Source organism: Rosa chinensis, chromosome 7 (assembly GCF_002994745.2).
Source record: "Rosa chinensis cultivar Old Blush chromosome 7, RchiOBHm-V2, whole genome shotgun sequence".
In the NCBI taxonomy this organism is placed as follows: Eukaryota; Viridiplantae; Streptophyta; class Magnoliopsida; order Rosales; family Rosaceae; genus Rosa; species Rosa chinensis.
In genome coordinates, this window is record NC_037094.1 from 36,670,200 (window position 1) to 36,681,529 (window position 11,330).

The 11,330-nt window shown below is 37.0% G+C and overlaps 1 protein-coding gene across 1 annotated transcript; it reads right to left on the reverse strand.

Annotated features, from left to right (window-relative positions):
* Positions 1-454: 454 nt before the first annotated feature.
* LOC112180914 (dnaJ homolog subfamily C member 8) lies at positions 455-5,930 on the reverse strand. The gene is made up of 9 exons (XM_024319494.2): positions 5,745-5,930; positions 4,798-4,888; positions 4,638-4,698; positions 3,521-3,598; positions 3,052-3,125; positions 2,336-2,449; positions 2,139-2,246; positions 906-944; positions 455-792 (listed from the first exon to the last, which is right to left on the reverse strand). The coding sequence occupies exons 1-9, from the start codon at positions 5,816-5,818 to the stop codon at positions 706-708; spliced, it is 726 nt and encodes a 241-aa protein (XP_024175262.1). The 5' UTR covers positions 5,819-5,930; the 3' UTR covers positions 455-705.
* Between the last annotated feature and the right edge of the window lie 5,400 nt (positions 5,931-11,330).

Genomic DNA, 11,330 nt, shown 5'->3' on the forward strand with positions numbered 1-11,330 from the left:
ATAATATTACTCTTTCGAAAGAAAAAAAAATATTGCCCTGAAATGAAAAGCTAATAAAAAAGCTATTATTCCGACCTAAAAGCAACTGACCCGTTTTTATGCCAAACAGCCAAACCCTAGATCTTCGCTGTCCGACTACTTTCAATGGCAGCGCCAGTGCAGTTGTGTTCCTACCGCCAGCAATTTACTCTTGCTCATAGATCATCCATCTGATCAATGAAGACAACATATCAAACCCTATAAGCTCATGATTCTCCAAAGATTGTTTCCCGCTTTTGATATGCGTATGAAAAAATACCTCTCGTCATGATCTAAATCCTCTTCCATGGCTCGGATTTCATCTACATACGATTAAATATGCATTACAAAGATAGACAACTAATGAAAACTATAAAGATTTTCCCAACCGTTTTCTCCTTTATCTATCTTATCTAGTAATAATCTGTGTATGCCATGGCGGTTCAAAAGAATTAATAGCATCAATATCATCAACAATCAAGGGCCAGAATTAGTTACAATGATTTAAATTAACAACTTAGTAATATCAAACTATCATCCATCTCGCATTGGTACAATGATAATCCTGTTTACAAACAAGTCAAAGACACATAACCGTACATATCCTTCAACTTTCTGATCCCCAGAAAGCTTGGGTAATCATCAACGGCAATCTACCAAGACCCTACCCGGCGAAAACCATGCCAATCAGCCTCGTTTTACTGGCCTCTGAACATAAGACTTGTTAGGATCTTCAGTTTTCAGTTTGGGAGGTCGAAGTTCTCCTTTCTTGGCCTGAATGCACACAGATGTTAGTATATTGAGGCCATTATCATTTTTTTCTCAACTCAAACTTTTAAGTAAGAAACAGAGATCAATTTCTTTGTTTCATAATTGCAACATCTCACCTTCTTTCCACCCTTCATAAAATCTCTCCAGCTTGAAACCTGATCATGAAGAAATAAAGGAAATCAAACCCAAATCACATGAAGGAGCCAGCTTGGTAGGCAAAAATATAATATGTATGAGATCATCAATATACTATTACTATTATATCCCTGGTAATAGATTTTTTAAATAAAAAAACTTATAATGCAATGTAGAGTATGAAACTTAAGTGCCATTCAAATTGGACAGGTGTTATTGAAGATGAGAGTTAATTGACAAACTGTGTCCTGATAAATATCTGCAAAGGTTTCGGAAGAAAGATTTCTGCATTTATCATGCTCAAAGGCATAATATGGAGTTTTGAAACTGCATAATGTACAACATATATCCATACCTTGTGCACAACGGGAAATAAGATGAATTTTCATAAAATAAAATAAACAAAAAAGAAGGAAGTTTTGCAGCATTGAACAATTAAGTTTAAATTCTAAAAAAATATATTAGATATCTAAACATATTTCAAAAGAGATTATTCAGGACTGAATTAGGTTGCCACAGCACCTTAAAAAAGAATGGCATAAAACAGTATGTAGAATGTGAGGTGATTTAAACTCCCCAAGTGCACAAGGAGACAAACAATGTATGTGGCCCAGTTAGGTGCTTCTATGTGATCTATAACATTTGATTAATATAATTATGTATATATGAGTATATGAATGCTCATATTCCCTGTTTCTCATCAGTTTATTAACTCATCATTCTTTTATATTATTGGTTGATTTTCAAAAGTACAAAACAAGCAGTTCAATTGTCCAGCTACCTTAAGTAGGAAGATCCCATATACAAAATTCAGTTCAAAGAACTTATGAACAGGAAGAATGTTCTGATTCAGCAGAGTATATGATTAAGCAGTTGAACCAATGAGTTACCTTAAAAGGGAAGATCCCTTACCTTTCTACAAAATTCAGTTCAAAGAACTTATGAACAGGAAGAATTTTTGGCAGAGTATTAACCTAGGGATGACAGTGACGTCTTACATTGACCTTAGAGGCTTAAATCGCAGATAGTGTAATCAATGATAACAATCAAGGATCCAACAATAACACTTTGGTTAATCTCTGTAATCCTACTAAGCATATAAAAGAATTTGCAAAATCCTGCTTTAAGGAACCAACTATAATAACCTCACAACAATGAAAATTTAAGCCCATGCCATAGTGTCCTACAGAAAATTGAAAAGGATAGAAAAATACCCTTTTTTCTCTTGTTCCTTCCCATTCTGCCTCGTGATCTCGTTTTCTTTTCCACATCTCTTTAGCTTCTTCTTCATCTTTTTTCAATCTTCCTTCCTCTTCTGATATCTACATGGCAATGAAAGACAAAGGAAACTACTATGAAACCTTAAACAAGTACGGCTCAAGCAAAGAAAACACCCAAATTTCCAGCGTACCCTCATTTGCATTTTTCTCCTCCGCCATTCTTGTTCTGTTAATATTTCTCGAACCTTCATTTTTAGTTCTTGCTGAAACTCTTCTGACTGCTCATACTGTTGCTCATATTTTCCCTGAAAAATATATCAAAGCATAATGTTTACAATTTACTGTGTCGGAATTGGGAAAGCCCAATTTACTGTGTCGGAATTGGGAAAGCCCAATAAAATAAAAACAATTGCATGAACTAGGGACCGGTGTTTCTTGGACCTCCATATTCCCTCCATTAAATGGGAAAAAAATCAATGTAAAATGAATAAAGGTACAAGGAATCATATCCTATGTACCAACACGAATCTTTTGTTTTAGTTTGCAGCAAAACTCAAAGGATAGGGGTTATTAGCTCAGCCCAGTAAAGGGTCAGTCATATCCTTTTGTTTTTTTTTTGAACAAAGGGTCAGTCATATCCTTTATACTGCATGCCTTGTGTGGATTTCTTTTACTATCAGCATCTGGATATAACCATCCTAGTTCTGTCATTTCGTCAGGTACTAACTAATTCTATAAGGATTGTCCAAAAAAAAACTAATTCTATAAGGTCCAAAGCTGGGATACTAATTACAATTTACAACTTACAAGTATGAAGTCCATAATAATGATATCAGATTGGTCAAAACGATGAACAAACATATACACAATCATGTGCAATTATCAAAGATATGGGAACCGAAAATACCTCATCAACCAATGACTTTATTTTAGAAGCTGTATCTTTCTTCAACTGCTTCTTCCTTTTTGCTCTGAGTTCGTCTGTAACCCATATTAAGAACAATGAGTGATCACCAAGGAAGAATTTTACAAAATAAAGTTAAAAGTTTTTTTTTTTGGCCAATGAGAATACTGAAACTTAATGACCAAAAGAAGCTATGTAAGGTAGGTTCTTTATGAGAGACCAAAAAGAGATATATAATCTATTCTTGGATAATGCAATACTTCTACATTTTAAGCATCAAATTTTCATCTGACTCTGTCCATATATAGATTATGGGCACATGAGTAACATAACAATTTTCAGATCTGCAAATAAATGATTCGATTATCTAACCAAGTGATTTTTTTTTTTCATATGAATTTCAGATGAAGGAAGAGTCATCATACATAGGAACATCCAGACACAAGACGATAATAAAACCAAAATTTCTAACCTTTGGCAGCGGTGACTTGGCTAATGATATAGTCCCTTTCTTGTTGATCGAGTAAAAGTTGGTGGGCTTTCGCCAACGCTGAAAATAAATGGACAACCCTATGTTAATTTAAGCATACATTAATAAAGACAAATGGGCATTGATGTATCCTCAATGTATTACTGAGAGATTACATCCATGTTTCCCTTACAAAAACCAACATATTACCACACATCACACTACAGTTGCCAACCAACAAGGACTGTATCTAAGGTGATGTCAATCAGGGAAAATGTTCAAAGTAAAATTTACTAACCTAAAACACAATACTAATAGAATTGATAAGATTGAATATCTCTTTATTTTTCTTTTGAATAGAAAAACAAAGACTTCATTGACAAAATCTGGTAATTAAAAAACATCACACCTATCTATCAACAATCTAAATGTCAACTCTATCGCATCGCAAATACAAACAAACTACAAACACACAGAATGCAAAACTCAGCTTAGATCACAGCTTTACCCCAAAATTGACAGACTGAATATCATCATTAGTATAATGGATTTGAACATTAAATTTCTGAGTGACTAAACAGGTTACCCCTTCTTTGAGTTTTAAAATACAGTATAATCTCATAATTTCTTCATATAAGAATGCCATGCATCAAAATCATAACAAAAATTCTATCTCATTCAATGTGTCCAACAAATCAAGATGAATGTGATAGTATTATGTTAACAATAACCAAGATGTCACCACGTAAGTCCAGAACCTTTTCAGCCTCCCAAAGCCCCCACCTTTGCCTCCCTGGCAAGGCTATTTTCATCAAATAATAGCACCCAATGGTACAGAAAGTTGGAGACTGATAACACGCCTCAAAATGTGGAATTATTTACACTCAGTAAGGATAATTAACTTTTCACCCATTCTGTTACCCCCACACTACTGGATTAAGTGATGTAAGCATAAAGTAGTTGACTATCTCTGCCTGAAAAACTAAAGGACCATAACAAATGTAATAAAAATTAACAACTATATCTTAAATGCAGGCTTATTAAAATAACTGAAATAAAATAGGAACTGTAAAAAATGTATTTAATCCAGTACACAAAGTATCAAAGCACATATTAGTACCTCCAAATGCCTCCTTAGCCTGTGGATGCTTGCATTTATCAGGGTGAACCATCAAGGACAACTGCAAACAATTCCCATAAAAATATGTCAATAAATGATTGGATTATAAGTACGCAAAGTCAAGAAATGGCCCTACCAATCTAAACTTGGATAAACTTACCTTTCGATACTGTTTTTTAACATCTTCTTCAGTCGCATCAAATGGTAAGTTAAGATATTCGAAGGGATTTAACTTGAAGCAGGAGAGGATCCTGCAAATTTTTCACCATGTCAAGATCAATTATATACTGACAAGTCAATATATAAGAAATGTTTCATCATATTTACTGATAACTACAAACATTTAACATTTATGTCTCCATAGAAAAAAATGATACTCATTAAAAAGTACAAACAAACCAAAGAACAAAGAAAAAGCAGTCTCTCAATCCCCCTTGCTGGAAAAAGGCAATCCTCCCATTAACAGATTATGACCTCTCTCAAAGCATCTCTCCAAAGCATTGTCCATCCCTACCAATAACTAGTGATTCTAAAAAAGAAACGACAAAAAGCTTCTTTCAGAGTGCAAAGTACTGAAACTTATCTCTTCCTATAACCGTAAGAAACAACGATGCCTCTCAAATTTTAGTAAAATCCATCCCTCTTCTCAGCTGAAAAATAAAAACAGTATTAAGATTCTCTCTCTCACACACACACACACATGTTATCATGATGTAGATAACAACTTCAATTCTTCAAACCTCAACACTCATCTGCAGGCTGAACTCCAATGATATCAATCCTAAACCTTGTGATCACAACTAGAACGCACACGCACACACATATACATCAAATTTGCAATTGCAATTGCAGTAGAGCATATCCATAATCTCCAATTCGCAGCCAGACCATATCGCAAACAATTCAATTTTGATCATAAAATGAATATATAATCTTAAACCCTAGCTTCCAGTGGAATTATGAGCGTAAGTAGAGGCTCAGGAACAATTCGGTCCTTGTATTTCAATATGTAAATACATAGAGAGATAGAGAGAGAGAGAGAGAGAGAGAGAGAGAGAGAAAGGCATATACGTATAGGAATATAAGAGAGGGAGAAAGTAGGGAGACCTGAGGACTTGGTTATCCCTCTCAACTTCGCTGACTTCGGCGTAGAAGTTCTTGAGAAGCAAATCGTCGTCCATGGATGCCTCTGAAGGAGATTGAAATCTCAATTAGCCTTTCAATTTCTTCTACTAGAACGAAGCAGACTTTGATTTTAGACCCTCTTGCTTTTTCTTTTTTTTTTTCTTTTTTTTTTTCCTCCTTTTAACTTCTTTACCTCCCTCGGACCAAAAACAACCTAAAAAACATAATATACGGTGTGGGTGTGTGAGAGGGTCCTCCCATTAATATTTTTTTGGTCATTTTAAGGGATCCTTTGTGGTACCTACTTTTCGATCGTATTTTGGTATCTCCATTATTTAGTTTTTAGGTTTTAATGAATGGATCATTTCTGTAAATTTTCAACTAAATTGATGATCGTTAACATATCAAACTAGATTAAGGCCTCGTTTGGGATTGCTTCGCTTTTAAAAAAAATCAGCTTTTGTTCAAAATTTTAGATTTTATTGTGTTTGATAAATAAATAAAAAGTAGCTTTAATTGAAAATTATAGGTCACTGGCAGTAGATTTTAGAAGCAGCGTAAAGGTTCTTACTCCTAAATATAAAGAGCAAGAGGTGGCTCTCTATTATTTTTATTAATTTAAAATATTTTTTTAAGTTGTTGTTTGTAATTGATAAATATATTTAAACTATTTTTTCTTCATTCAAAATAATATAAATTTAAAATTAGTTAAATTAAAGAGAACTAATACAGGATACTTTTGTTTTGTTTTAAAGACTTTTGAGAGTGCAGGGTTTCTTCAAAATAAATAAAAAATCTCTTCCTCCGTCTGACGATGCGTCCATGACATTGTCGTCGGATGGGCTTTGTTGGTAGACGACGGTGGTAGGTGGGAGGAGGCAGGAGAGTTTTAGGGCAATAAGAGGTTGGGTTTTGGATTCTACAGGTCAGATGAACACCAGAAGGACTGATGGCGGTCGCTGGGTTAGGATCTAAAAGGGCTGAAGCGAATGGTTGGGTGGCGGTGGTTTTGAGTATGGTCGTCAGCGGCAAGGAATTTTCGGTTCGAAATCCCCGTGCAATGGCCTGTAGATTGTCGTGGAATCTGCTTGGATGTGGATCTGGGGTTAACCTAGGTTCATATCTAGGTAGGTTGATGAGAGTGCCACTGAGGGAGATGGCGGTACGACGGTGGTGGTGGGCCGCAAAGATGATGGTTGCAGGTTGAGGTTGGCTTTGCAAGATCTGGCCCTGCTATCACAACCTAAACATGAGTTATGACTAATGTGGTGGTTTAAAACTGAAATCAAAGTAAGGCCTTTTATTTATTTATTTTTATATCTTATAAGAAGCCAATCCTGATGGTACACCTCCAATCATCACAACAGTCCTTTACAAATATCAATCAGACTACTCATAATTGGTCTTAGTGGGCTTATTCCCTGCCTGAAGGTTGGCCAACCCTTATAGAAGATCGGAAAGCATGGGTGCCAAGAATGGAGTTTTTCTACGCTGACACTTGGCAGAAACTTGGCTTTTACGACGCCATTAAGCTCACGGAGGAAGACATAGTCACTGAGAAGCCCATACTAGCAGTGGCTTTATGTTTTTGGTCATCGGCCACGAACACCATGAACTTGCCACTGGGTCTTATGAGTCCTACAATTATGGATATTTTTGGTCTGCGGCCTATTGGGGTTGAAATCAGCGCGAATCACAATCTTTCAACTGCTTTTAGAGATAACCTGCAAGCTCCAAAATTCAAGGATAAAGATGCACAGGTTCAAGCCACTAATAAATCCAAAATGTCACACAACTATAGCACCTTGTACAAACAGTATGTTTTGCCAAACAAAGAACCAGTCAAGGAGAATGAGCATGCAACATTTCTGTATTATTGACTATGCAAGTATGTGTTCTACTGCAAAGCACGACAATGTCCTCTTGATTTTGTAATACTAGCCGAGGCATTAGCTTCGGGCATCTAATTAGCTCTCGGCCCATTTGTCCTTGTGTACTAGTACAGGTGTCTGTACAAAATTGTGACTAATGACATGGATCCCAGCCTGGTGGACCACTCTGGATGTTCCAAGTTTGGTTGCGGGCCTACTTCCCTCAAATGTCAAAAGCCGTACCCGAATTTGACTATAAGATGTCATATGGGTGGCATCTTATGGCTACAACATCATCTCATATATCAGTGGAGAAGTGTTTTACCATGTTCTACACCCTCAAAAACTTCAAAAACTTTCATGTTTGCTACACCAAATGGAAAATAGCCTTTCTTGCAGACAACGAGGAGTTAGAATAATGCTTGTCTGATGATGAATGGAAAGGAACCTGGGGCACTATGGCCTAACACTCAGCCGTCATTGTGAGCCAGGGATAGAAGTCTATCTTCCCAATTATTTCGCTCGTTAGTTTGGATTTCTTCAGAGTTGTCCTGTTCTTTCAAACAACTCATTGAATTATCTCTACTCATGGAGTCAAAAGCTCAAGACACAGGGTATGTGTGATTCAGTCTCACGACATTACCAAGAACGTGTCTGCCATTTCAAGATGGAACCTTACCAGATGAGTTGTATGGCTATACCTCTTTTTGTCAATTGGTGGTCGAATTACTCAAAGAAATTAGTTGACCCAGATTTAAGGGAATTGTTCACAAAGCAGATTGTCCAAGGAGTTGGTGATCGATGTTTTGAAGAGCCAAGGTGGGCGGAAAAGAAAGCGGACTACTACTGATAGTCATAAGGAAACTCCAGCTTTAGGAAAACAGAGTTCATCCTCTTCTGAAGAAAATTCTCCTGCTAATTCGGACAACAACAATGCCCATACCATTGAATTGATTATTGATGATGAGTAGGCCGAGACTCTTGCCAATAGTGAAGACAATGCTTCAATTGAAGAAACAGTTCATTCTTCCCCTGATGATCATGAGGTACACATTTATTTGTTGGTAGAGAAAATATTATCTCTTTTATCATTTCATCGCGGTCCTTATTTAGTCACGGTGTCTACTTGTTGTCTTGGCTGTTGACTCTTCAATTATATAGGTATACATGGAGGTGCAACAAATGAGAGAGCCATTAAGTGTCGAGCAAGAAATGACAACCATTCAACAAAGTACTTTTAACCAAGTAAGTTGCATGCGATAATTTTTTTAAAATTTTTAATTTTTTTTTGTAATATCGCTGTCCACTATGGTTGAGCTCGTCATGCTAACACTTTTTTTTTCTCTCATAGGCAACCTCTTCTACACCTTTGCTGTCTGCAGAGGCCTTAGTCTTCTTGGACGAGTTTGTTGTGCCAACAAAGATAACACCAAAATAGATTGGCAATGATCGAGAGAAGACGGCCGCCGAGTTTGTAACTGCATATTGCCGCAAGCCCCTTTTGACAGTGGTCAACAACAATCTTTATGACCGTTTCAAACAAGAGATAAGATTCTTAATTTCGGTCAATCATTTCAGTCCCGATCGCATGCAACAATTGAAGATCATCTCAAAGTTACAGATGTCAATGTAATTGCCTATACACATGCTTTGGAAAAGTGGGATGTTGGCCGCACTCTTGAACAAAAATATAGACCGACTGTCGAGCGTCAATCTTCAAGGGCCGCGAAACCCACCCAACTGCTTGATGAGTTCAACAAAGATGCCCAAGAGTTGACCAAGCTAGAAAGTCAAGTGAATGTGATCGGGGAGCGCATGACCACAGCTTCAAACGTTATAAACCAAGAGTATAAAGAACATCATGAAGAGCTCAAGTTGTTTTCCACACATGGCAGGGACACACAAGCTTTTATAGAAATCAAGCATGATCTTGATGAAGCAATGAAGAAGTATGACGCTAATTGGGCTGCGTGAGAAACAATCTTGCCTTGATCGAATGCTGCTTTAGTTTCATTTGATGCTTTCTTAGCTATACTAGGAGATTTCCCCTTCTTTTCCTTTTTTTTTTTTAAGACTTCTGTGTTTGAGCAAACATTCAATAAACTCTTTAGACTTCTGTGCTTCGAGCAACATTCAATAAACTCTTGATTCATGCATCTTAGTCATAATTTTCCACTAGTAGCCGCGACTATTCAATCGTTGGTTCCCAACAAAGCCTACTAAATAATTATTCAACCGCTGTCCATTATCAAGCACGATCATTCGACTGTGGCTCTTCAGCAGCTGCGGTATTTGTGATACTAACTAGTGAACAGCTGTTCACATACCCACTAAACAATTATTCAACCGCAATCATTTGACTGCGGCTTTTCAGTAGCCGCAGTACTCGTGATACTTATTCAGCGGTGGTCTTTCACCGGCTACAGCTATTTATTAAATTCATGAGATGTAAACCCCCCAAGTGAGTCGACTATGGTTTGCCTAGGCATAAAGTCGAATCACTTAACAGGTTCTCAAATATCCCATGTAGATGGATAATAATTTTTCAAGTGCTAGCCATTTATAGGCATGTAATGTAGCTCGCCATCAAGGTCTCGAAGATGATACGCTCCATTACCAAGTATTCGATCTACTGCGAATGGTCCTTCCATTTGGGTGACCATTTTCCGTATTTTGAATCTTTTGCGGTCTCAGGAAGGACCACCTTCCAAACCAAATCATCTTGAGCGAAAGTTTTGCTTCTAACCCGTTTGTCATATGCCCTTGCCATTACACGTTTTTGGGCTTCAATCCTGTTGTAGGAATTTGTTGAGTAAAAATTGCACACAGTGAGCGTAAATGTCACCCAACATAATTTTGCTCGTATTCATTTAGTGAATAGAGTTTTTATTATTTTGAGTTCTACCCATTCAAGACAGAATGTGTCTCTTAATTACAATTCCTTGTTACAGGGAAACACCCTTTGATTCCATTTATGAAGAAACCAATTGATAGCATGTGTGTTTGTTTGTTTTTGTGGCTGCACCCGGATATTTGAATGGGTTGCCTATGTACCCTTGGAGAGGGATCAAGCCACTCGTAGTTCAAGAGTTCCAATGAGTAGATGACTCATTGGAGGGCTGTGATTTTTGAATGAGAATAGTGTTTGGGATGAATTTGGTTTGAGTGGACCAGAGATTCGATTTTTGTGTTTATGACGCATTTGCATCTAGATAAATTTGGTTCTAGATTGCCTACATACCCTTTGCGAGATCAAACCACAAGTAGTTCCGGCATTTGAGATTTAAATGGGTAGATGACCCATTTATTTTGAATTTGTGTTTGGGAAAGTGTTTAAAGCCCTTGAATTTGGTTTGGACTTTATTTGTGTGATTTGGGAATGAATTTGATTTTTCTGGTGTTGGGAGAATTTGCCTGGAGTCAGTGATTCATTTGGGACTGGCTGAATTTGACTGGTGGAGTCAGAGATTCTGTTTGGAGTTGTAGTTGCATCTAGTGGGTCGCTAGACTACCTACATACCCTGTGAAGGGATCAAACCACTATAGTTCATTGGAATATATATTTCTGGGCCTTTAGCTCCATGCTGGGTCAGGCCCGAATGATTTGGACACCCATTTTCTAGGCCTTTACCTTTATTATGCGTTAGGCCCAATTGAAATGGTCCACTCCATCCATGAGACTAAACTGATGAACTCT

What these genes read in the sequence shown, in the direction of transcription:
- LOC112180914 (XM_024319494.2), bottom strand. Translation starts at nt 5,818, where the DNA reads ATGGACGACGATTTGCTTCTCAAGAACTTCTACGCCGAAGTCAGCGAA. An exon ending in AGGGATAACCAAGTCCTCAG is followed by an intron (nt 4,889 to 5,744) that starts GTCTCCCTACTT and finishes AAAAATTTGCAG; the next exon opens with GATCCTCTCCTGCTTCAAGT. An exon ending in TTATGAAGGGTGGAAAGAAG is followed by an intron (nt 793 to 905) that starts GTGAGATGTTGC and finishes GTGTGCATTCAG; the next exon opens with GCCAAGAAAGGAGAACTTCG.